Source organism: Hemitrygon akajei, chromosome 4 (assembly GCF_048418815.1).
Source record: "Hemitrygon akajei chromosome 4, sHemAka1.3, whole genome shotgun sequence".
Taxonomy (NCBI): Eukaryota; Metazoa; Chordata; class Chondrichthyes; order Myliobatiformes; family Dasyatidae; genus Hemitrygon; species Hemitrygon akajei.
The window spans coordinates 137,561,751-137,589,614 of NC_133127.1; the positions used below are offsets into that span (position 1 = coordinate 137,561,751).

General features: G+C 39.2%; 1 protein-coding gene across 2 annotated transcripts in view; it reads right to left on the minus strand.

Moving 5' to 3' along the window:
* Positions 1-3,075: 3,075 nt before the first annotated feature.
* Positions 3,076-27,864, minus strand: part of eed (embryonic ectoderm development) — a 32,665-nt gene continuing 7,876 nt past the window's right edge. For both annotated transcript variants that reach the window (XM_073043413.1, XM_073043414.1), the window contains exons 3-12: positions 24,012-24,104; positions 19,869-19,934; positions 19,197-19,322; positions 16,689-16,770; positions 15,793-15,884; positions 11,558-11,691; positions 5,146-5,251; positions 4,624-4,782; positions 4,143-4,216; positions 3,076-3,397 (exon numbers count right to left, since the gene is read on the minus strand). In XM_073043413.1, coding sequence (XP_072899514.1) covers positions 3,271-3,397; positions 4,143-4,216; positions 4,624-4,782; positions 5,146-5,251; positions 11,558-11,691; positions 15,793-15,884; positions 16,689-16,770; positions 19,197-19,322; positions 19,869-19,934; positions 24,012-24,104 — 1,059 coding nt within the window. In that variant the 3' untranslated portion in view covers positions 3,076-3,270. The remainder of the gene's footprint in view (positions 3,398-4,142; positions 4,217-4,623; positions 4,783-5,145; positions 5,252-11,557; positions 11,692-15,792; positions 15,885-16,688; positions 16,771-19,196; positions 19,323-19,868; positions 19,935-24,011; positions 24,105-27,864) is intronic.

Sequence of the window (27,864 nt, forward strand, 5' to 3'; positions counted from 1 at the left end):
ATCATCAGAGACCCCCACCACCCAGGGCATGCTCTCTTTTCATTGATGCCATCAGGAAGAAGGTATAGAAGCCTCAGGACTCACACCACCAAGTTCAGGAACAGTTACCACCCCTCAACCATCAGGCTCTTGAACCAAAGGGGATAACTTCACTTGTCCCATCATCAAAATGTTCCCACAACCTATGGACTCATCTCAGTATTTATTGCTTTTTTCTTCTTTTTTTGCAGTTTGTTGTCTTTCATAAACAGGTTGAACACCCAAGTTCGTGTGTTTCATTTTTATTTTATTACGGATTTACTGATTGTGCCTGCAAGAAAATAAATCTCAGGGTTGTATATAGTGACATATATGTACTTTGATAATAAATTTGCTTGGAACATCCCATCTCTAGAACTCAATACTTTGGGCTCAGCTTCAATCCAACTGGCACATGTCCCACTCCAAGATCAATGGTTCAATATGCATTTATTATGGGCTTCATGCCACATGCTTGACTAAATGATACAAGTGTATTTAGTGAAATGAAAAGTGCATTGATGGTCCAAGGTAGCTCAAACAATATCTGCCTATCAACCGTTTTATGAATGGAGTTTAAAATGGATTTCAATGAGAACAGGACAAATTTAAATATAAGTATCTTCAGGCCAATTGAAGGTCATTAATCAAAAATGTTAACTCTTCCACAGATGCCAATTTTCTGAATAATTCCAGCATTTCATTATCTTGCAAGTTTCCAGCACTTGTCATTTTGCTTTTTAATCGGAAGCAGATTTATTGTACTGACAGTTGGGAAATTTGTTGCTTTCCAGCATTATCCTTAGTTGTCCTAGCCAGGGGAGGTAGTGGGGATAAGCTCCCACTACCTATCAAATGTTCCCAATGGTGTGTGTCTAAAATAGCCTCTGAAAACCAAGTTCAGCTCCTGGCCTTCATTAGCTAATAAGCCCAGCAGAACCATTTCTACTATTAGAAAGGGAAAAAGCAAATTACTGGCACCTTAAAACCAGTCATTTTGGGCAGATGGGGCTCAACAGCCATGGTTGGCAGCTCTAGAAGGAAAACTATAATCTCAAACCTCCACTACCATGCCACTATATCACTCACAGGGAAGGTTTTGGGCGTAAACCCAGAGGAAAATTCAGGAGTTGGGAGGCCCTAAAGCAGCCTGTGACGCTGATGGTACCCAACTATATCAGCCTCTGTCATTCCGTTAGATTCATCAGCTGCATGGAGAGGGGTAGCTTGCTGTGTGGGCAATAGCTTGTTCTCCATATTGTACTGCCTTGGTTTGCGTATCACATACACAACTAGGATGCAATAACCATATTTGACCCTGACCAAAGGAGGGCCTTAGCTCTGATGTAGGCCAACAGATTACTGAAAATTACAAAAACAGAAAATAAGTAGTGCAAAAGGGGATCACGAGGTAGTTAACTGTTCACGGACCATTCAGGAATCTGATGGTAGACCAGAAGAAACTTCGGAAAATATTGAGTGTTGGTCTTAAGGCCCGTGTACCTTCTCAATGGTAGTGAAGAGAAAAGGGCCTATCCTGGATGGTGAGGGTCCTTCATAATGGATGCTGCCTTTTGAAAATCTCCTTGATGGGGGGGGGGGGGGGGGGGGGGAAACGCTAGTGCCAATGGTAAAGCCCTGACTGAGTCTATAATCCTCTGAAGCCTTTTGATTCCTTGCATTGGTGTGACCATACCAAATGGTGGAGCAACCAGTCAGAATGGTCTTCATGGTACATCTGTAGAAATTTGGTGACATACCAGATCTCAAACTCCAAAGTACAGTCACTGGCTTGCCTTCATTGTGATTGCATCATTATGTTGGGCCCAAGATAGGTCCTCTGAGATGTTGCACCAAGGAACTTGTGGTGGCTCACCCTTTCCACTACTGAGGCCTCAAAGAGGATTGATGCGTGTTCTCTTGATATCCCCTTCCTTAAGTCTACAATCAGTTCCTTGATTTTGCTTACATCAAGTGCAAGGTTGTTATTGCAACACCACCCAACCAGACAATCAAGGAGACCCACATCATCATTAGATTTTACCATCCAGTGGTGTCATCTGCAAATTTATAGATGGAATTGGACGTGTACTTAGCCACACAGTTGTCTGTGTGGAGACCAGAGCAATGAGCTAACCACACATCCCTCAGGTGCACTTGAGTTGATTGTCAACAAGATGTTATCATCAATTCCTACTGCCTGTAGTCTCCTGATTAGGAAGTCAAGAATCCATTTGCCAAGTGAGGTGCAAATCCTCCTCCTCCGGAGTCCTGATGAAGGGTCTCAGCTCGAAACAATGGCTGTTTATTCCTCTCCATTGATGTTGCCTGACCTGCTGAGTTCCTCTGGGTTTCCAGTATCTGCAGATTCTTTTGTGTTTGCAAATCATCTGGCCATTTTTGTAACTAAGCAGATAGAAGAATTAGTAATGAGCAGGGAAGGATACAAATTCAGATGGATTTATCAGAATCAAAGAAATTTATGGCAGAGATATCAGTCTATTGGCACGGTAGCATAGAGATTAGCGTAATCGCATCACAGCGTCAGCTGTAAGATTGGAGTTCGATTTCCACTATTGTAAGAAATTTGTACATTCTCCCTGTGATGGTGGGATTCCTCCAGTTTCCTCCCTCATTCCAAAAGCTGTTTAGTTAGAGTCAGTGAGTTGTGGTCATGCCATGTGGCTCTGGAAACATGGTGACACTTGTGGCATGCCCAGTACAATCTTCACTGATTTGATTTGACGCAAAATTACATTTCATTAGGTTTTAATGTACATGTGACAAAAAGCTAACCTTTTTAATAACTTCAATCTTTATCACCCCCAATGCTGCCCAGTCAAATCCCAACATTTGGTCTGTATTTTGTTGGTTTCAACACATCATTTGCCCATTGCAAAGACATCACGGAAGAAAAAATATTTTCAACATTAACTGCTGCAAAGTCAACTCTTCAAGTGGTCTAGGCTTTGAATGTAATTACACCAGTTTTATTGTAATTGCAGGTGAAATCATCCAAGATTTAACAAGAGTATTTTCATACAGGCAGACAATATATAAAAATATATATTTATTGACAGAATAAATGCACAAGCAGCACAAAGGAAAAAGTCAAGTAACTGCACAGTTTGCATGAGCAGATCTGCAAAGACAGAAGATTCAATAAAGAAAGTGAAAAACTCTTCAAAACAAGCTGAGAAAATTCCTTTTTGTATTTTGGTACATGAATTAGAACATTTAATTTATTTCCTTTTATCGAAGTCTGTCCCAGCGCCAAATCGTGGCATCATCACAAACAGCGATGAGTATACTGCTATCTCTGCTGAAACTGGTTTGCCGTATAGCCGCAGTGCATTTTGGATAAGCCAGTGTAGTGCATCTAAAACAAAACACAGTAAGATCAGAAAGCAGTTGAAAATTTATCTGGCATATCAAGAATAGCAGTTTGTTACAGTAGAATTTATAAATGATTTGCATAATTGTTAGTATTTCCCCTCTTTGCATGTTCCAAAGCCAATTGTATAAATCAGAGGTAAACACTGAAAATCTGAGCTTCAGTCATCCAAAGTACGTACTAGTGCTTGACTTAACTACTTAAAAGTTAACAATATAAAACTATATTTTAACTATATAAAAGCAAATATGTGAAGCACTAGCAAAGTCTTTCGAAGGGTGTTAGCCAGTATGCTGTGCCATTGATAAGGATAAATTACAAATCTGTGTAAAATGGAGGAAATGAAATTTGTTTTAAACAGACAAGAGAAAATCTACAGATGCTAGAAATCCAAGCAACACATACAAAATGCTGGAGGAACTCAGCAGGCCAAGCAGCATCCATAGAAAAAAGTGCATTCGACGTTTAGACCAAAACCCACGAGTTTTGGCCCGAAACGTCGTCCGTACTTTTTTCTATAGATGCTGCTTGGCCTGCTGAGTTCCTCCACCATGTGTGTGCGTTGTTTGTTTTCAACAGGCTCTGTTTTTATGAGTCAAACAAGTCTAACCAAAATGACAATTGAAAGCAGACCCACAGAAAACAAGTTATAATTTCAAAATAAATGAAGAGCCTTATACATTGACATGATTTTGGTGTGTCTTTTATAAAATAATGAAATAATCCCTACTTAGCCTTATGAGGATCTTCCACTTCGAGGTCCCACACATAGAGTTTTCCAACTTGATTACCCAATGCTAACATCTTTAAAAAGAAATTTATATTTCAATAATTCAATAGTTTAAGGTTTAAAAAGTTTTTAAACAATAAACTCTACATAATTGATAATACAAATATTACTTCATGGTTAGCTTGAAATCAAAACTTCAATATTCAGTAATTAATGGCAGCAATGCATGCTAAGAACAGTAAAAGCAAATAATACAAAAGGCCAATCATCTGCTAATATTGCAAATTTAGTACAAAGGGACAGCCATACTTGCATATTAATTATCTTCTCCACCATACTATTCACACTTTTGTCTTCTATAAACATTGAAATAATTTCAAAAAGGTCAAAAACCCTTGGGAGGGTTACAGCCAGCCAACTATTTACTGAGAGTGAAAGTAGTTAAAGGAATACACCACCTTTCTGTAGACTCTATTCTTACCTTCTGCCAGAAATCCATTGAGAATCTCATGTACCAGATGTCACACTGACTGTAATCGAATCTTCCCAGTATTGTCACATTCGATTCATTTGGTTTTATTCTATCAATGTCATCTTCCATTTTGCTCGGTTTCCAACACACAATGGCATTTTCACATGACTAAAACAGTGAACACAACTATAATTAGTTTGTGGATCTCATTCATATTGCTGAATTGATTAAACATTCAACCCTTGTCAAAAACAAAATGGTTAAGGTCTTAGAATTCCACACACATAATATTAATTTTAAAGTATGGCTTTCAAGCAGCAGTAAACATCTAATGCATTACAGAAACCTCCAAGTTCTGCATTGCTGAAACCAGGTTTATTTTTCCCCAAAAAGGACTTCTGCACCTCCTTTTGTAGACCCATTCCACTATTATGTATCAATTTCTAACCTGGAGCAACAGCAATCTAACAAAGTCTACTTTTAGTTCAGGAATTACCTATCACAGAGACAAAACTGGAACAGAATGTTTACCTTTGACAATATCAAATCTCCAAGCCATCGCACACAGTCCACATAATTCCTATGTATATCCCTCGTGGAAAAATCAGGAAAATGGATTTTCTGTGACACAAATGGCCTACAATACAAAGAGATCGTTTTTATTTAAATAAAAGGTCCATCTCTGATCTAAAGTAGCCAAGAAAGGGATTTTGGCAAGCAAGTATTAACTTGTTTAATAATGCTAAGGAATATGATAGCCTAATGATTATTGTCACTGTCACTTGGATTTGAGAATCCCAATGACCTCAGTAACTTGAAAATTTATATTTTTTCTTAAACTTGTTTTTGGTATTGAGGTGTCACAGCCTAAATATCTGAATCTTCAATAATAACAACAACCTAGAACTAATGCAAAATGTTAAAGCATGTGCAAGCACCTTCAGACAAAACCAATCCTTAACTAATTCTACCAACCCTCAATGGCAAGAAATACCCAAGGGCTTCAGACATGACAAACAATTTTGATGAAATAGCTTTGACCAGAAACATTCCCACAGATACTACCTGACGTGAAGAGCATTTCCAGTATTTTCCATTTTCACTTGTTATGCCCGCAGCCCCCTCCTTTGTGAGAATTGCAAGAGCACTATTGGGTTGGGTCAGGGGACCCAGGAAATAAGAGAGAGATGTGCAAAAATGCCTCGTTCCCCGGCAATGTAAAGTCACGAGACATATCCATTGTCTCTTGAAGACACATTTGTGGATTGCGATCCTTTGCTATGTGACTGCCTTCGGGCAAAGTGGGCTGGGTGAAGGGGAGAGATTGCATCATCCCCCAACCTGATTGACATCTACAACCCTGCAAGTCAGGATAAAAGAGGGGCTGTAGGAACAGCCCCCTCAGACGCACCAGAAGACACGCTAGCGATCCCGGAATAGCGGGAAGCCATTTGAAGGAAGCCACGTGTGTTCAGTTCCCTTGCCTGGGAGCTGGTGGCTGATACCACAGAAAAAGACTTTGAACTAACAACGGGGAACCAACTCCCCCGACTCAACGGATTGACATCATAAAAGACCCGGGCAAGTTTAAAACCGTCTCTCTTAAACCCAAAGGCCGCAGCCTGCATGAACTGAGTGAACTTTATATTTCCATCGGACAATACATTATCCCCTAGACAACGACAGAGCTTATTTCTTATTGATTATTATTATTATACCCGCGCTTTTAGATTGAGTATTGATGACGTATATTATCTGAATGTTTGTATTAATCTTATTTTTGTGCCCCTTTATAAATAAAGACTTTTAAAAATAGTACCATCAGACTCCAACGGACCTCTCTATCTTTGCTGGTAAGTGACCCAGTTACGGGGTACGTAACACACTTCAATTTCCAGCACCTGCAATTTTTGATCTTCAAAGTTTATGGCTCCTAATATTATGGCCACAGCACCAAAAACATGTAAGAACGTACGAAGGCCCTGACCGAGCTATTGCAGTTAACTCACTGGTACATCTATGATGTAGAAAAACACCCACATACATTCTATTCACAAAATCTGGCCAATTGCGACATTAATGACAGATTAGGGAATACATCTTATGAGGAAAGTACGGATTTTCTGTTTGGATTGATGGAGAATGAGAGGTGACTTGATAGAGCTGTATAAGATCATGAGAAGCACAGATAGTGGACAGTCAGCACTTTTCCTCCCAAGGAAGCACTGACCAATAGCAGAGGATATCCATTTAAGGTGATTGGAGGAAACTTTAGATCAGGGGTTCCCAACCTTTTTTTTTAATGCCACGGATATGTACAATTAAACGAGGGGTCCATGGGCCCCAGGTTGGGAACCACTTCTTTAGAGGTTTAAGATAGTTTTTTTTAGAAACACAGAAGGTAGTGGAAATTTAGAATATACTGCTGTGAATAATGGTAGAGTCTGATACAATAACAACATTTAACAGACTCTTAGACACATGGATATAAGAAAAATGGAGGTTTATCATCTGTTTAGGAGAGACAGCTTAGACTGATCATGAAGTAGATTTACGTAAGTCAGCACAACACCATAGACAAAAGGGCTTGCACTGTGCTATATTGTTCTACCTTCTTTGAATCTGCCATTGTGTGCTTTGTAACACACAAAAGAAGCAGCAATCCATGCATGCACACAGCAAGATCTGGACAATATTCTGTTTTGTCAAAAGCAAAATTCATGCCACACAAATGCAATCCATTACCACTTCATACATATCAAAGTTGAACCATATTTCATTCATATTCAATAGCATTACTGTTACTGAGACTCCAACATCTTAGAGCTAATGTCAGATAGACAATTGAACAATACGTGATGTTGAATGAAAACCTCTCAAGCCTGGTGTACATATCAGTATTTGGAGGGTAAACATTTACAATAACAATATTAGCTAGAGATGTTTAGAGGCCCATGTCTAGTGGAGTGCTGCAGGGATCAGTGCTGGCTCCATTGTTGTTTGTCATTAATATCAACAATCTGGATGATAATCTACTCAACTGGACCAGCAAATTTGTAGATGATACCAAGATTGGCGGTGTAGTGGGCAGTGATGAAGGCTATCATGGCTTGCAGTGGGATTAGGACCAGCTGGAAAAACAGGCTGAAAATGGCAGACTGAACTTAATGCTGACAAGTGCGAGGTGTTGCACAACACTAGGACCAACCAGGGTAGCTCCTACACAGTGAACAGTAGGGGACTGAGGAGTACGATATAACAGAGGGACCTGGGAATAAAGGTCCATAATTTGTTGAAATTGGCATCACAGTCACAATGAAAGCTTAAGGCACATTGGCCATCAAAAATCAAAGTATTGTGTTCAGGAGATGGGATATTATGCTGAAGCTGTTTAAGACATTAGTGTGGCCTAATTTGGAGTACTGTTGTGCAGTTTTGGTACCATTTCTGTGCTGTTTGACTACAACTGAGAACAGATTTCTCTGTACAGCAGTCTCACTCACTTTAAAAGAAATACTACTATTTTTTCTCACCGGTTATTTTCCCAAAATATACTCCATTAACCAAAATCTAGTCAATTTGCCTTTTGTTTTCAAGCACCGCTTCCTCATTACGATTTTCTTTCCTGTCCAAAAATGTAACGTGTGCATATTTGGCTAATGAAGTCAACTCCTTCATCCAAGTTATTAATGCAGATTAGATATAGTTAAGGTCCTAGCACTGATCCCTGTGAAATATTGCTAGTTAAAACTCATCAGCCTGAAAATGATTCAGTTAGCTCAACTGTTTTCCACTGATTTTATATATTGCCTAACTCCCACAAATTGATATCTTGCATAGCATTTTATGGAATATTATCTGGAAATCCACATCTACTGTATCTACTTTCACTTATCTCTCCTAACCTTAACTCTTAAAAGTCTATCAAATTTATCAACAATGATTTCCCTTCCATGAAGCCACACTCAGCTTATTTGTATCAAGTTTCTAAACATTGTTACAAACTTCAATAATAAGATAATTTTCTCTGATGATAAATGTTAATATAAATGGCTTACAGTTTTCAGGAATTTTGCCTCGCTCCTTTGTTAAAGAGGGGTTACTTAAAGATATTCTCCAAGTCATCAGTACTTTTTCATAATCTTATAAGATCACAAGCAATGAATCCGTCATCTCTGCAATTACTTCTTATAAAGCCCAATGCAGGCCATCAATCGTTAGACTCCTTAACTTGCTTCAAACTATTGTGCTAATGATAATAAATTTCTCCCTCATTTGCTCAATGATTGGCATCTCAAACAACCTCTGACAACCAAGTCCAGCTCCTGGCCTTCACAAGTGACTTAGCTATTCAGCCCAACAGAACCATTCCTACTGATAGAAGAGGCAAAGGTGGGTTAATGACACCTTAAAGCCAGTTGTTTCGGGCAGATGGGGCTCATCAGCTGTAGTCAGCAGCTCATCTAGAAGGGGAACTCTGATCTCAAACTTCTGCTGCTTTGTGGCTATCCCCATTCATGGAGAAAGCTTCCAGAATAAACCCTGAGGAAAAGTCCAGAGCTGGAGTCTCTAAGGCAGTCCTCCACTGAGTTCAACTTTGACTGGCAACTCCTGTGACACTGCTGGTAACAATCTGTACTAGTCTCTGGATTCATCAAATGCATGAAGAGGGGGAGCCAGCTACATGGGCAACAGCTTGCTCTCCATATTGTACTACCCTAGCTTGCTTATCACTTAGACATCTGGGACACAGCATCCATGGTTGACCCTAATCAACAGATAGTAACAAGGTCTATTGTCAAAATGTTCAAAGACCATATGTTTGAAATATGTTTCATAAACCATTTTCTCTATAGCTAAAGATAATGAAATCAAGTGTTACCTGAGGTAATTACAAAAGTCTCAAATAGACTATGGTGCTTTGTTTTTCCAAGGCTGGTTTGGGGTGAAGGAAGAAAATCGTGGATTGGAGAAGTCCAGTTATTGTTAACACCCTTATTACTGATACAGACCACAATTAAGGCTGGATAGTATCTCCTTTTGTTTCCACAAACACTATTCCTTTGCCTATCAATAGACCACTTTGCACTAAACTGGATGTTTTTTGTTTTATGTTCTTTCTTGTAAAAATTGTGTATAACTTACCGTAGATTCCGGATTTTAAGCCGCTACTTTTTTCCCACATTTTGAACAGCTTTGAACTTTGCGGCCAATAATCCGAAGCGGCTAATGCATGATTTTTTTCATGCCGCCTCGTAAACATTTTGCCTCGTAACAGTAGACCAATAAAATTGATGAGTAGTTCACAGAGGTCCAATGAAATTGTACGATAAATCAAGCGCACTTTCACAATTAAATTATTGTAAATCAGTCATTTGTACTCACCCTCATCAACATGGAAAACACTCGAAGCATTGTGCTGCCTACTTAGTTTTAACTATATTTGTTTTCTGTACTACATCGCGGGATGCTATGACGTCACACCCGGTTTCGCGGTGTCTTGTGGGAAAATGCCGGTTTGCGATGAAACGGGACGGAGGGAGGGAGCGCATTACGCGAGCGGCTTTGGATCTGAGCGAACTCTGCTTTTAAGTTAAAGGTATCAATAACTTTTCCTGGTAGGCTGCAATATATATATTTTTTTACCAGTCGTTAGGAGATATTGGAATGTTGTTCAGTAAAGAAGTATACGCAACGTATATTTAAAAGTAGCCGCGTACGGGCACGGTTCGAAAAAAAGCATTTGCAATATGTATTTGTTTTTGTTACCATATGGATTTAATTAAAAGTTAAAAAAATCCTCACGTGTAATATCTTTCTGTGTAAATATCTCATATTACAACGTGGGACACCTGCGGCCGAAAATCCGGTGCGGCCTAAAATCCGATGCGGCCTTTACAATTAAAAAAATGATTTTATTTCTAAAATTAGAGCCAGCGGCTTAAAATCAGGTGCGCTCTGTAGTCCGGAATCTACGGTATGTCAAATTTGTGTTATTTTTGTGAATGCATGTGAGGCCACTGCAACTAAGTTTTTCATTGCACCTGTACATATGATAATAAGGAGTTGATTTAATGGTTTTTCAATAGGGCATAGCAAGGCCAACTGTAATTCCCCTAACATGATTCAAGTTGAAATCAGCCCACACATCACAATCCAGGAATCAAAAATTACTTTTAAAAAGCAAATAGCTCAGTTACAAATTTTAAAAATTATGTCAAATCATGTACAGTCTTAAATCTCTTTCCTACACTGTACAGGTCTTCCAAAATAGAACTAAAATACAAAGAGTTGTTTACAAGAACATCATGAACGACTGTACCTGTCGTTAATCCAAATACTTAAACAAAATGTACAACACAGAAGTAGACATAGTTATGAAATAAAAAATTACAGATAAATGTCTAACTTTTTTTCAGATCAAGTATGGTTCAATCAAATATTTTAGAGGTAATTAGAAACTGAACAATGTGCTTGTTAGAAGTCCCAGGGCTGATAACTGGCATTGTGAGTCAGCTCATTTCAATGAGAATTAAGTAGCATTGCAATTTCATTTTCAAGATGCATGAAGGTGTTATTGATAAAATTGAATAAATACTTCAATTGAAACAACGTTCTGAATAGGCAGATGCAAGAGAAAAGTTTTCTTATGACATCAGTTGAATGGGAAATTGACACTGAGATTGCAATCTTTATAATATACCGAACTGTAAATTCAAACCAAAGATACTAGAAATTAAATCTTTCACAAACTCATTGGAGTGGAGCTGTATTTTTTTTTAAAGATACACACAGACTAACTTGCGCTGCATGTTTTTGAAGATTAGCTTTCCTAACTGACAAAGCAGCAGAAACATAACGAGCAGTTTCATTTTAGATAAATTTGTCGTCACAAAATCTGGAAGTCATGTTATGAACAGAACAAAAGGTTGAAATATGTTACCTGTTCGTTTTACTTGGATTATATTCATTTGATGCTTTAATTGCCTTTAACATTCTTTCAGAATTGATTCGCCACAATTTAAGGGAATGATCCATACCACAGGACATTATTTTCTCACCAAGAAGATCAAAATCCTACAAATGAAGGTAAACAGGATGAAAACATTCAATGGATCACCTAACATATTTTATTGAGTATTTCAAATATTTTTAATGGAGAACATTTTGTTTGCCATTAGGCACCTGCAAAATTTATTACATTTCAAAATAAATGTTCAATTTCTGTTTATTATACAAGACATTAAATGGAAGAGCAGAATCTTGTCTACCAAAAGACAAGCCTTTTATACCAGATTTCCAAGACTGAATTTAACTTACTGAAAGCACTGATATATAAAAGCCATGGATTCACATTTCCCTCCAGAATCTTGAGCACATAATCATAACTAATATCTCAATATAATCACAAATGGAATATATCAGATGAGCCATTAAACGTAGATCTCAAATCCTTTTATTCAAGTACCGAAGCACCTCATGGTACAACTCACGGCAATGTGAGAGAGGCTCTTCCAAAGTTCTAGTACATATTTGAACTAATTTGCTTACAATTGGAAAACAAAATTGAAGAACTGAGGGCAAGACTGCTGTATCAAAGAGAAATGAGGGATTGTTGTGTTCTATGTCTGAACATGATAGCACACCAAATACAGTGAACAGACCAGAAGGTTTCTCAAGTTTACAGAATGGATTGAACTACTGATTTGGAAAAGACAAAAGATGGAGGCTGTGTTTCATGATAAATCCTTGATGTGTTCTGATCTGGTAGCTTTGTCGAACTCGTGTTCCCCAACCTTTGAACACATAACTGTCAAATGCTGTCCATTCCATTTACCTGGAGAGTTCTCCTCTGTAATCTTGACTGCAACTTACATATCACCAAGGGCCGATGATAATCAAGCACTCATGATATTGCATGATGCTGTCTCCAAATAAGAAACAGTTTATCCCGACACATTTCAAATCACAGTCAGGGACTTCAACCAGGCTTGCTTGAAAAAGCCCTCCTCAATTATGGTCAGTATATAACCTATAGCACCAGAGGTCCAAAAACACTTTAACGCTGTTATACTAAGATAAGGAATGCCTATTGTTCCATTCCCAGACCCCATTTTGGTAAATTTGATCATTTGGCTGTCCTTCTCCTACCTGCCTACAGGCAGAGACCAAAGAGCAAAGGCCCAGTGATTAGGACAAAGAGGTGGTTGTGGAAGGCAAAGAGCAGCTATGGAATTGCTTTGAGTCAGTGGTCTGCATTACATTCAAGGATTCATTTGTGGATCTGAGTGAATATTCTATGGTTGTCATGGACTTCATTAACAGTTGTAGATGAGTGTATTCCCACAAAATCATTCGGTTTTCCCCTGGATGTACCATGAGTTCTGCAATCTGCTGAGGGCCAGATCAGAGGCATTCCAGTCTAGTGACCAACTATGTTACAAGAGGTCCAGGTACGATCTCTGGAAGGCCATCTCATGGGTGAATTGGCAATTCCAGACTAAATTTGAAACAATGAAGGATGTTTGACCATTGAAGGAATTGAATACTATTACATCTTATAAAGTTAAACAAAGCGAAATAGGTGACGCAGGTCTTCGCTTCCAGATGAGCTCAATACCTTTTATGCTCGCTTTGACTGTCAAAACATAGAGGGACCATCATGAACTCCCACAGCCACCGATAATCCTGAGGTCAACACGCGAACAGCCTTCAGGAGGATAAACCTATGAAAAGCATCAGATGGGGTACCTGGCCAAGTACTAAAAACCTATTCTGGAATATTCACTGAGGTCTTCACGCTTTAGCAGTCTTTAGTACCCACCTGCTTCAAGCAGGCTTCAACTATACCAGAGCCCAAGAAAAACATGGTAACCTGCCTCAATGACTGTCATCCAATTGCACTAATATCCAGTGATGAACTACACACACAAGATGCTGGAGGAACTCAAAAGACCAGGTAGCATCTACAGAAAAGAGTACAGTCAATGTTTTGGGCTGAGATCCTTCAGCAGGACTCTGACTCCACAGTGATCGAGTGTTTTAAGAGGTTGGTGATGAAGCCTGAGAAGCAACTTAAATCTGCTCCAATTTGCCTACCAGAGCAACAGGTCCACAGGAGATGCTATCTCACTGGCTCATTCCTGGAACATGTAGACCGCAAAGGTGCATACCTCAGGATGCTCTTTATTGACTACAGCTCAGTATTCAATATCATCATCTCCTCAAAACTAATCAATAAACTTCCAAGACCTTGGCCTCAATATCTCCTGATGCAATTGGATCCTTGATTTCCTCCCTTGCAGACGCCAGTCAGTTCAGATTGGCAACAACATCTCCTCCACTGTCTCCATCAGCACAAATGCACCATAAGGCTGTGTATGTAGCCCCTGGTCTATTCACTTTACACTTATGACTGTGGCTAAGCACAGCTCCAATACTATATTCAAGTTTGGCCATTGTCATAGGCCAATTCAAAGGTGGCAATGAATCAGTGGACTGGTGCCATAACAACATTTTGCTGAATGTCAGCAAGACCAAGGAGTTGATTATTGACTACAAGAAGAGAAAACCAGAGGTCCAAGAGCTAGTCCTCATCGGAGGATCAGAGATGGAGAGTTAGTCCTTGGTGTTATTATTTCAGAGGACTTGCTCTGGCCCAGCACACAAGTACCATTCTGAAGAAAGCATGGTAGTGCCACTACTTCCTTAGGAGTTTCAGTATGACCTCTAAAACTTTGACAAACTTCTATATATATGTAGTGGAGAGTATATTGACTGACTGCATCGGAGCTTGATAGGGAAACACCAATGCCCTTGAATGAAAAACCCAACAAAGAGTAGTGGATATGGTCCAGTCCATCATGGGTAAAGCCCTCCCCACCACTGAAAACATCTACATGAAGCATTGTTGCAGGAAAGCAGCATCCATCACCGGAGTGCCCCACCACCTAGGATATGCTCTCTTCTCGCTGCTACCATCAGAAAGAAGGTGCAGGAGCCTCAGGACCCACACCAGGTTCAGGAATTAATCTTACCTGTCAACCATCAGGCTCTTTAACCAAAGGGTATAACTTCACTTCATCATTGAAATGCCCCCACATCCCATGGACTCACTTTCAAAGACGCTTCATCTCATGTTCTCAATATTTAATGCTTATTAATTTCTGATTTCTTTTTTTCTTTTGTATTTGCACAGTTTTTGTCTTCTGCACACTAGCTGAATGCCCAAGTTGGTGGGGGTTTTCATTGATTCTATCATGGTTATTACTCTATTATGGATTTATTCAGTATGCCCACAAGAAAATGAATCGCAGTGTTGTATATGATGACATATGTACTTTGATAACAAATTTACTTTGAACTATTGCTTGTAGGATCTTGCTGTATGGTTCCATAGTTCCCTATATAAAATCAATGAACCTCAATGCAAGTATTTTTTTACTTCACACTCCTCACTGAGAAGGAATTTTCCACCTTTGATTATCAATTCATTTTAAAACACAATTTCACTTGAACTTGCTACCTTACCCGATAACTATTATTTTGTATTGGGAAGTTGTTTGAACCAGCTTTCCTAATAACCCACTTAAATATGTCTTGCCATATGTTTCAGAAGTAACATTGTTTATCCTCAAACCAGACTATATTTTGGTGATTTTGTTCTATAGCATTTTTTGTACAAACCTCCTAGCTAATTTTGAATGTCATTCCACCATCCTAGCCCTACCTCCTAACATCTAAGCAACATTCCTTCAGACATAAACAAATCTCTAAGCAACATCTTTTAATTGCACCTCTACAACTCCAACAAGCATACAGTAGTTCCATGTTCCACACTTTTTAGTCATGCCCCATTTAAATGCCTTACCAAAATGCCATGGCAAGGGAAAACACATGTTTAAAAAAAACAGAACACCTTGCAATAAGTAGCATTTAGAAATCAGACAAAACAGTGATCTCAAGATGATGCAATCATTAACAAATGCAAACTCCAGAACATTTCTTTATCATTCAATACAGCTTATGTTTTGTGTTTCCATAGGAGTCTAGGTTGTGCCAAAAACTCATGTCTTTTCTACATATACAAATACATATTTAGACAAATCCTTAATGAACTTTTAAGTTAGCAACAAAAGCTAAATATTACAATGGCATAAAACATCATTGGTCACTTACTGCACTCAGGACTTCATCTCTGTGTCCTTCCACACCTCCAAATATTGCAACTAAAGTATCAGTCTGGATGTTCCAAAACCTTAGAGCATGATCTAATGTGAAACAGATTCCATTTAGCTTCAGGCGGATTTTCATAGAAACTGCAGTTTTATCAGTTTGATAAGCCAAAGGCTCAAGCAATCATATGTCTTAACAAAACATGCAAACATTTCCCAATGTTATTGTAATCTACAATTGTGAAGCATATTTAACTTTGCATCAGATAACATGATTTCTATGCATTTGTGAATGTATAACTGCAAGGCCTTCAAATTAAGATAGAGACAAAGGAGGCTAAATGCAAGAACTGATGCAGAAGAAATTATTTTAACAATACGGTAGCAGAAAATAGGATGGAATAGAGGAAAACATACAGAACCTAATACAAGTGCCCTGAATCATTGAGAAGTGTACTCTAGTTTTTTTAAATAACTAAACTCTCCTTTACAAAATATAGTTTACTCACTGTAAGTTTATACTTAAAGATGGAAATACACAAGATTGAAAACATTACTTCTTCAATATAATTTTAGAAACCATTCACATAAAAACTATTTTCAATTTATTCTTCCCCAAATCAACTTTCCCTTTCCCTTCCCCTTGCCACAATTACACCAACATTTCAGACCTTCTACAGCTATCAACAGGCACATTACTGCAGGAACAATTCAGTACAAGTAGATATAATATCCAATTCTTGGCTTAATATTCAAGTCTATATCCAGATTCAGTAGCATTGCTGAAACTGCAAATAGCAATCAAAATAAATTTCAGATATAATATTAATTCCACCATTGTACAGGGCACAAGAAAATTTAAAACAGAGCTAGTTTATAAGCTAGCTATCTGCCAGTTACCTTTGCTTACAGAAAGAAGAAGATTTGGCTCTCTTGGGTGGAATTTCAGCTCATTGATGGCATTACCATGTCCAACATAATGCTATAATCAATAAAGAGGGAAGGCAGCCATGTCAATTTCATTTACATGAATAATAATTACTTCTTAAAAGTAAAAACCTGTGGGTGGAGCTAAGGAGACAATGGTTGCTTCACTTGCATCTTTGGAAACAGCTCTATTTCTATCTTTAATATCTCTATCCTTCCCTTTCTTTTGAAGAACCTGACGTGGAGCTACACGCTGACTTTGGTTCTTTACAGGAATGGGACCCGTTCTTAAGGTTTCATCACTGGCTGTTATTCGATATACCAAGGACACAGCCTAGAAGATTAGCTCGCCTTCGGAGTTCCTGGATTTCGTGGCTCTGGAGGTAGGTGGATGCGTGGCTGGTGCCTCTGCAGGGAATCCGTGGGAGACAGAAGATCGAAAGCAGCAATCTGGCTGCTAGCTGTGTGCCCAGAGACTTGAGTTCTTTGAGCACAGAGCTCAGAAAAAGCGACGCAACGAACTTTTAACATTGTAAATCAGCAAGTTACTTGTTATGTCTCCCCTCTTGCTGTGAAACAGACACACCTCTTTTTCCCTTATTAGGAAGAGAGAGGGAGAGGGGGAGGGGGAGGGGGAGGGAGAGGGAGAGGGAGAGGGGGAGGGAGAGGGGGAGGGAGAGGGAGAGGGAGAGGGAGAGGGAGAGGGAGAGGGAGAGGGAGAGGGAGAGGGAGAGGGAGAGGGAGAGGGAGAGGGAGAGGGAGAGGGAGAGGGAGTGGGAGTGGGAGTGGGAGTGGGAGTGGGAGAGGGAGAGGGAGAGGGAGAGGGAGAGGGAGAGGGAGAGGGAGAGGGAGAGGGAGATGGAGCCAGCCAGTGGTATGTCGAATTACTGGGTGAACGAGTAGTCTTTGGAGTACTACAAGTCTGTGTCTTGCTACACGCTTGAGTGCTCAGTGTGGGGCGCAGATGCTCTTTTTGCTGGGGGAAGTGGGATCATTGCTTTGCTGCTGCTTATGCATGGGAGGGGGAGCTGGGGGGGACTCTGAGGTTCTAACATTTAACTGTCATTCATTCTTTGGGGCACTTCTCTGTTTTCATAGATGGTTACGAAGAAAAAGCATTTCAAGATGTATATTGTTTACATTTCTCTGACATTAAACGTGCTTTGAAACCTTTGAAGTAATAATAGCCTTTTTAAAGGCTATTATTACTTTTTAAAACAGCAACTTACTAAACTAAAAATAAACTGTTTGCATGTGCATCAAAAAGTTTACAAATTGATTTCTAAGGCTTTCTGCAAATAAAATTGACTTTCCAAATGAAATATCAGGCATCACAATTGTCTCTTCATCCAACATCAAAAACAGCATTACTGAAAGCCATGCTGTGACCCATTTATTCATTCCCTTCAAAATTACAAATGTTCTGATCAACCTGAAATTGGAAAATGTCCAATGATTTTATAATTTCCAGAAGAAATTTTATTCAAGTTTTAGCATTTCAAATTAGTTTGTAAATTAGTGAAGGAATAAATGACATCTGATCAGGGAAAGGTACTTTGAAAATGTTTTTGTTACAACATTTAATCTTCCTGGATTATGGATTAAGCAGTTATACACCCTTCCCTCATTAATTTGTTAATCCCTATACTTTACATAAATCACAACATTTCACAGAAAGCTGAATGACTTCAGCAGATCAAGGCTGCTGCAAAAGGCATAAGAGACTGCAGGTGTTGGCATCTGGAGCCAAAAATAAGCTGGAAGAACGTAACATCTTTGGAGGGAAAGGAATGGCTGATGTTTGCATCAGGCTGACATCGAAAACGGGAAGTAACCAGTATAAAGAGGTGAGGAAAGGGTATGGCAGGAACAGGGAAGCAACTGGTGAATCCAGATACCGAAAGATTTCAGGTCCGATGGAGCCAAGTGAAGGTGGAAGGGGTTACAGAGAGCAATATGTAATTTATAACCTTATCAGGTTCCGCTCACCACCATCAGATATCAGAACTCCATAATCTGCAGCCCTTTGTTGTCTCCACTATCATCTCCCTCAGATCATTCAAGTCCCTAGAGATTGTAGAATTGTCCCCGGGAGTTACCACAAATATTCCATCATTTTATGGCCAACATTTGATAGCCAGATTTATCACTGTAACATCAATAAGGCTCTAACTTAATGATATATTTGTAACTAAGAAAATAATGAAATCTCTCTTAAAAAGGCATCACTATTATTTGAAACATCAAACAATCCTGTTTGATTTTAAACCTGCTGTCCTTGAAAACAAAAATTCATATTTAACTAAAGCAATTTTAAAAAAGTAAAAAGCACAAATTTTACTGCACTAGCACAGATATTCAGTGGGATAAAACGATCATTAACATTTAACCAAGTAGAATAGTCCGTCTACATTATTTGGTTTTACAGACAAGAGCAACAATTATAAAATCTAACCTACGAAACATTATCCATTTACTCACCTTAATGCATTGCATGGAGATAGGATTAATAATTCTGATAATGCCTCTTGATCCTGCCACAGCCAGGAGTGGATGGCTTGTATTACTGTCATATGTCCAAGCACACGTGTAAAAGTTTTCATCTGTCTGTTCATCTCCAGAGTTAATATCAATACTGAAAGAAATCTAATTCAAAGTATACCTTTGCCCCTTTACTCTTTCTAATTGTCTCCAAACTGCACTAGGAAACAATCTTATCCAGAATGAGATTTATCCAAAACAATTTTAACTAGCATAATTTTGTTTAAATCTCTCCAGAGGTATACATCCTAATGTTAGAGGTGTCATTAATTAATGAGTGGTTACATTCAAGTTTACCTCTCTTTATACTGTAGCTTTTACGAACTCTGGTTACCTGCTCATGAAAATTTTAGTCGTTCAAATCATTTAAAAGCATTTTACCCAATGCTGGCTTTTTACCTGAAAAGTACAAGAATATTTAACTTTGGAACAGTTATTTATTAGGATTCTATTGCTAACTACCTTTGGACTTTACTCCCTTCTCCCAAAAAGCTGACCAACCAGCTGAAAATGGTTCTATAAAATTGCAGACATTGAATGTTACATACTAAATTTGTATCTCATAAATTGTCAACTGCACACCCATTATTATGTGATTGTATTGAAGGATACATCAGCGTCCACATAAGACTGCAATAATCGTATTTCCCCTTGAGAGTGACATTCATAAAGTGTGACCTAGTCCAACAAAAAAGAAAGAATTAGAACATATAGATCAAACAACATTGCAGTAGGTCAGTTATGTGGAATTGCCGCTGGCTGTTCATCCACATCTTCAATTACCTGGGTCAGACATGAAGTGACTATCTCACTTGGTATTCTATGCACCAAGGATGGTGCAGCGCAGAGGCTCATTCCCAAAGCATTCAACAACCATCACAATGGGAAGTACAGGATATGCCAACTCAAAACCTTTGAATGATTTTTAATTCACTGGATTGTGGTTAATTGAATCAATTGGTTAATCAGGGCAGAAGCTTATTTGAGACAACTCTTAAAAGAATAAAATAATCCAGAAAATAGCTGAGATTTTTTTCTCAGCAATCAGCGCAAAAGGTTGTTCATTGGTGATGCAGCATGAAGTTTTAAAAAAGCTCAGGTGCTTTCTGGCTTTTATCTTAGCGAATAGCCACCAACGCAAGAGGTCATTCATTGGTGATGCAAAGAGAGGTTTAAAAAGAATTCGGATCCATTTCATTTTTTCTATTTCAGTAGGCAGCAACCGCCATAGGGCAAAAAAAAAAGAGGTGTAAGCAGAGCATGATTAGGGTGGTTCAGCTTTGGCTTAACAGGCTTGGGCAAGCACAGGCAAGTAAGAAAGTTTCAAATTTTGTTTAAATGTTAGTACATAGCTTGTGTGCTGAGAATGGATCCGGAGTTAGTGGTATGTTCCTTGTGGGAGATTTGGGAGATCTCCAGTCTCCCTGATAACTACATCTGCATGAAGTCCATCGAGCTGAAGCTCTTAGAAATGGTGTTGAGGAAGTGGAGCTGCAGCTTGTATGGGAGAATGAGGTGGTGATAGACAGGAGCTACAGGGAGATCGTCACCCCTAAGTTGCAGGACATAGGTCCCTGCATTACTGGTAGGAGAGGGAAAGGGAATACAGAGCCAGTGCAGAGTATCCCTGTGGCTATTCCCTTCCATACTAAACATACAGCTTTGGATATAGTTGTGGGGAATGACTTACCATGGGGAAGTTGCAATGAACAGGTCTCTGTCAATAAGTCTGGCTCTGTGGCTTGGTGGAAGGGGGAAGAGAAGAGGAGCACAGCGTTGATAGGGAATTCCATAACAAGAGGAGCAGAAAGCAGATTCTATGGACATGAAAGAGACATCTGGATGGTATGTTGCCTCCCAGGTGCCAGGGTCAGGGATATCTTGGATCAGGTCCACAGGATTCTAAAGGGGCAGGGTGAACATATTACTACCAACAACATAGGTAGCAAAAGGGAGAAGGTCCTGAAAAGAGAATATTGGGAGTTAGGCAGAAAATTCAAAAGCTGGACGTACAGGGTAGTAATCTCTGAATTGCTGTCTGTGCCACATGCCAGGGAGGGTAAGAAAAGGATGATACTGCAGATGAATGCATGGCTGAAGAATTGGTACGGGGGTAAGGTTTCAGATCTCTGGATCTTTGGGATCTCATCTAGGGAAGGTATGACTTGTACAAAAAGAATCGGTTACACCTAAATCCTTCCAGGGAGGTTTGCTAGAGTTTTTTTGGGAGGGTTTAAACTAATTTGGCAGGGGCATGGGAACTGCAGTGATTGGGCTGAGGATGGGGCAGTTGGTACACAAGTAGAAACAGTGTGTAGTGAGCCTGTGGGGAAGGACGGGCAGTTGATAGGGCAAAATTGCAGTCAGTGGGATGAATTAAAGTGTAATAGGGGCCAAAATCAAAAGGGTGATGAATACAGTACTGAAGGTGTGATATTTGAATGCAAGCAGTACACGGGAATAAGGTAGATGATCTTGTAGTACAGTTATAGAGATTAGCAGGTATGGTGTTGTGGGCATCCCCATTTCACGACTGAAAGAAGATCATAGTTGGGAACTTAACATTCAAGGATACCTATTGCATTGAAAGTACAAGCAGATAGGCAGAGGGGGTGGGATGGCTCTATTGGGAAAAAGAAACACAAAATCAAATACTTAGAAAAAGGTGACATAAGATCGTAAGATGTAGAATCCTTGTGGGTAGAGTTTAAAAACTGCAAGGGTAAAAATACCCTAATGGGAGTTATATACAAACCTCTGAACTGTAGCCAGCTCATGGGCTATAGATTACAAGGGAAGATCGAAAAGGCATGCAAAACGGGCAGTGTTGTGATCATCATGGGTGATTTCAATATGCAGGTAGATTGGGAAAATCCAGTTGGTGCTGGATCCCAAGAGAGGGAATTTGTAGAATGCTGAGATAGCTTTTTAGAGCAGTTTATAGTTGAACTCCCACTATGGGAATGGCAATTCTGGATTGTGTTATGTAATGCCCCAGATTGATTTAGGAAGCTTAAGGTAAAGAAACCCTAAGGAGGTAGTGATCATGATAGAATTCACCCTACGGTTAAAGAAAGAACAGCTAACATCAGATGTATCAGTATTACAGTGGAGTAAAGGGAATTACAGAGGCATGAGAGAAGAGCTGGCCAAAGTTGATTGTAAGGGGACACTAGCAAGGATAATGGCAGAACAGCAATGGCTGGTGTTTCTGGGTGGAATTTGGAAGGCGCAGAAATGATACACCCTGAAACTGAAGAAGGATTCTAAAGGGAGGATGAGGCAACCATGGCTGACAAGGGAAGTCAAAGACAGCATAAAAGCAAAAAAGAGGGCACATAATATAGCAAAAATTATTGGGAAGTTTTTAAATAATCAACAGAAGGCAACCAAAAAAAATAGAAAAAAGAAGAAATAGGAAGGTAAGCTAGCCAATAATATAAAAGAGACGAAAGGGATGTCCATTGAACAGAGATAAAGAAAAATTCCTTTAGCCAGAATGTGATGATTCTGTGGAATTCTTCACCACAGACAAATCATTGGGTATACTTAAGGTAGTGGTTAATAGGTTTTCAAATAATCAGGGCGTGAAAGGTTATGGAGAAAATTCAGGAGAATGAGGTTAAGGGGGACAATAAATCAGCTATGATGGAATGGTAGAACAGACTTGATGAGTGGAATGGCCTAACTCTACATCAGGTGTAATGGTATCATGTTTATTTGGGTCACTATGCCATTTAATTGGGGACAGTTTTAATTGGGAACAGTTTCTAACTAGCACCAGTTGTGTGCACAAGTAAGCCCATTAGAAACTACACCGTGCTTCCGGCAAATAATTTTTAAGATAACGTCAGCTGCATGTGTTTATCTTCAAAAAGCAGCAATCTTTGTCATTGACAGTTGGCGAGAGATAAGCAGCAGGACAATTCAGAACTGTTTTGCTCATTGCAGTTTCAAGCATTCAGGCTTGGAGATGCCAGAAACAGGAGTGAAACTGAAACAATTCATTACTCAACAGGTTAGAAATTATGAAGTATTTGAATATCTTGAAAGTTACAAATAAAAAGAAGATTTGGAGGATGCAATCGTCGACAGCATTGTATGAAAGCAGTTCATTATCTGCAATAGGTGTCTGCACTGATTTTCTTCATTTATACTCAAAAGAATGTGATGCAGATGAACTTCTCCATCGATAACTAATAAACAGTTTTATAGTACTGTAACATTGGTAGTGTTTTGATTTGCTCTTTATTTCATTTAAATACATAATTTGTTATTCAGTTCATTATTTTTATACCTTTTTAACTATTTCCATGAAACTTTGGTTAATTGGGGCAATTGCTTAATTGGGCCAAAATGCACTGGTCCTGATTGTGAGCCAATTGACTGGAGTCCAATGTTTTTTTTTAAATCAACATTTCCATGCTATTAGAACTGAACTAAAGAACATTTTAAAAATTAAATTAAGTTAACTTAATGAACTTAAACTTAACTAAGGTTGTTTTAAAAGCACATAAGTTTCCCTGATGCCCCCAAATCCATTGACTTTCAATAACCCATTGAAATAAAAGGAGACAAGATCTTGTGCTAAAACCACAAGACAATTCCCCACCACTGCACTCTTTCACGATTTCAGTGGCAAAAGAAAGACTATTCAGCCCACTTGTCTGGGTTCAAATTTACACTGCCAGAGCAAAACCTTAATAAATTTCTGGTATTACATTTTTGGTAAATTACATAATTTGCAATACTGACCCGATTGCTGCCAACAGTAGCAAATACCAAAGGATCTCCCTCCTTACTGTGCCAGTTAAACTGTACTCCAAAAAGTGGTTGACCATGATCCTCCTACAAAACAATACAAAAAATAATCTTCTTCCATAAAAGTTACTTCGGAGTCTTTCAAAATATCTTAGAATCAAACAATGCTCTCAAGAGGCCAGATAAATGCAATAGTCTGCACAAAGTCAAGAATGAATATTATTTAATAAAAATATGCACCTTAATTCATTCCAATTTCAGGTTACAAAGCAACCCATGATATACAAATAATTTTGGTTTATATCATCACTTGAAATCCTTGGCAGATCAACAATCCGAGAAACATCTCAAAAATAATTGTCGAGGAGATGCAAATGCCATGAGAAAATTTAAACAGGGGTTCAGAAGAATGTTTAACCAATATTATGTGGAAGGCTTTTCTAAGTTACAGTACAAAAATCACTTTCATCAAAAAGTTCAGTTGGGGAAAGGGATTTCACAGTGAATAAGGCTGTCATACAAGCAATGCTAAACAGTTACATTAGTCTGCACAATAAGGATAGAGTACAGTAAAGCTTTTTTCTGCTCCTAATGAAAACCGACTTATGGTGGAAGATTGTGTCAGACCTCTGAGAGATGTAAGAATTAAATAAAATTTTACAACATAAGACAAGTCATTTATCCTGCCCTTTTTGTTTATTCCACACCATTTTCTCTTCCACCTTTATCAAGCCTCCATTTAAATCAATTTTGTTTATACATGGGGAGCCAGATAACAACTCAGAGCACATCAATGTCTTTAACTTCCTTAAAAGTCCTCACTGTTCTACAATGCTGGTCAGACCATGGAGTCCAAAGGCAGAACTCCAACTAACTGCAGTTCACAGCAGTTCTGTGGGAAAATACAAGAACTCTTCATTTTAAAGGAGTAGAAAACTGCTATAGTGTGGACAGTTTCAACTACTTTTGATCATTAACTTGTATTTATGATTCTAAGATGTATACTCCTAAGATTTTCTCCACATCTACTGCAACAGAAGACACAGAACATAGAAAAGCACAGGCCCTTCAGCTCTTTAACCTACTCAATCTAATTCTTCCCTCCCACACAGCCCTCCATTTTTCTTTTTATCCAAGCGGCTGTCTAACAGTCTCTTAAATGTCCCAATGTATATATCTTAATGTTCCAGCACCTACCGCTATGTGTGAAATACCTACCTTTGACATCCTCCCTATACTTCCCTCTAATCACCTTCAAGAAACGTCCCCTTGTATTAGTCATTGCCACCTTGGGAAAGTCTCGGCTATCCACTCTATCCATGCCTCTTACGATCTTATATATCTCTATCAAATCATCTCTCATCCTTCTGCACTCCAAAAAGAAAAGCCCCAGCTCACTCAACCTATGCTCACAAGACATGCTCCCCAATCCAGGCAGCGTCCTGGTAAATCTCCTCTGCACCCTTGATAAAGCTTCTGCATTCTTCATGAGATGACCAGAACTGAATGCAATACTCCAAGTATGGTGTAAACAGTTTTATAGAGCGGCAACATTACCTCGTGGCACCTGAACACAGCATCTCCCAACTAATGAAGGCCAACACACCATATGGCTTTTTAATCAACCCCATCAACTTTGAGGGATCCATGGACATAATGTCCAAGATCCCTGTTCCACTACACTGTTAAGAATCCCACCATTAACCCTACATTTTGCCTTCAGTTCAACATTCCAATGAGAACCACTTCACACTTTTCTAGATTGAGCTCCACCTGTCACTAATCTTTGTGTTGCTTGCAAACTTGCTATCCTACCGTTCCACTTCCTCATCCAAATCATTTATAAAAGTCATAATGAGCAAGATCCCTGCAAAACACCACAGATCACCAACTTCCAGGCAGAATATATTCCATCTACTAGCACCCTCTGCCTTCTGTGCAAAAGCAATTCTAAATTCACACAATCATTTCCTGAATTCCATGCATCTTGACATTCTGTATGAGCCTACCATGGGAATCTTGTCAAATCTATATATTACACATGCACTGCTGCACTCAAACCATCAACTTATTTTGTAACTTCTTCAAAGAATTCAATTGGTCTTGTGAGACACGAACCTGCCCCTCACAAAGGCATGTTGACTATCCTTCTCCAAATGTTCATAAATTCTTTCTCTAAGAATCCTTTCCAAATGTTTGCCCCCCCCACTGACAGGAGACTCACTAGTCTATAATTCCATGTTACCCCTTTACCTTTCTTGAACAATGGAATAACATTTGCTGCCCTCTAATCTTCTGTTACTACACCTATGGCCAATGAGGACTCAAAGATCATCACCAAAGGTGCAGCAATCTCTTTCCTTGCTTACCCAGGGTAACCTGGGGTGTATCACATCTGTTTCTGAGGACTTATCTATCCAAATGCTTTTCAAAAGTTCAAGCACATCCTCTGTCTTAATATTGATACGTTCCATCATTTTAGCCTATTCTGTGCCAACCTCACATTCATTAAGGTCCCTCTCATTGGTGAATACTGAAGCAAAATATTCATTAAAGACCTCCCCTACCTCATCTGATTCCAGACACATTTCCTCTTATATTCTTGATTGGTACTACCCTCATTCTTGTCATTCTGTACTTCAAGTACATGTAGAATACCTTGAGGTTTTCCTTAATCCTACTCACCAGGGTCTTTTCATGCTGCCTTCTAGCTCTCCCAAGTCCATTCTTAAGCTCGTTCCTGGCTACCTTATAACTCTCTAGAACACTGTCTGATTTTTGCTTCCTAAACCTTAAAAATGCTTTTCTCCCTCTTAACTAGATGTTCCACATCTCCTGTCAACCATGGTACCTTCATCTTACCATCCTTTCCTGCCTCAATAGAATCTATCCAGAAACCCCATGCAAATGCTTCCTAAACATCCACATTTCCATTGTGCATTTCTGAGTACATCCGTTCCCAAATTACACTCCCAAGTTCATCCTAGTAACATCAAATTTGCCCTCCCCCACTTAAATACTTCCCCTTACCATTATTCTTATCCCTGCCCAAGGCTATGGTAAAGGCCAAGGAGATGTGGTCACTGCCTCTGAAATGCTCACCCACCGTGAGATTTTAACACCTGACCAGGTTCTTTGCCTAGTACAAGATCCAGTATGGCCACTCTTCCAGTCAGCTTGTCCATATAGTGTCAGGAATCCTTCATGGGTACAATTATAAATTCCACTCCGTTTAAACTTTTTGCACTAAGGTGGTGCCAATCAATATTAAGGAAGTTGAAGTCACCTGTGACAACAACCCTGTTATTTTTGCATCTTTCCAAAACATGCCTTCCGATCTGCACCCCAGTGTCCCTGTTGCTATTGGGGTAGTGGGAGCGGGGTCTATAGCATATTTACAATAAAGTGATTGCTCCATTCAGTTTCTAACTTCCACCCATACCAACTCAGTAGGCAATCCCTCCACAACATCCTCCCCTTCTCCAGCTGTAATACTATCGCCGATTAGCAATGCCACTCTCCCCATCCTTATTAACTGCCTCTCTGTCACTTTTGAAACACCTGAACTCTGGTACATCCAGCACCCATTCCTGCCCTTGTGACAGCCAAGTCTCTGTAATGGCTATAACATTATAGTTCCAAGTACAATTGGCCCTCCTTATCCGCGGGGGATTGGTTCCGGGACTCCCAATGGATACCAAAATTTGCAGAGGCTCAAGTCCCTTATTTAACATGTATCAGTGAGGTGGTCTTTAGGACCCAGCGGAACCCCAGACTTTATTTAACATGTCTCCGTACGGTGGATATCAGGACCTGGCGGCGCAGCTCTGAATCCGCAGTGTTTCTG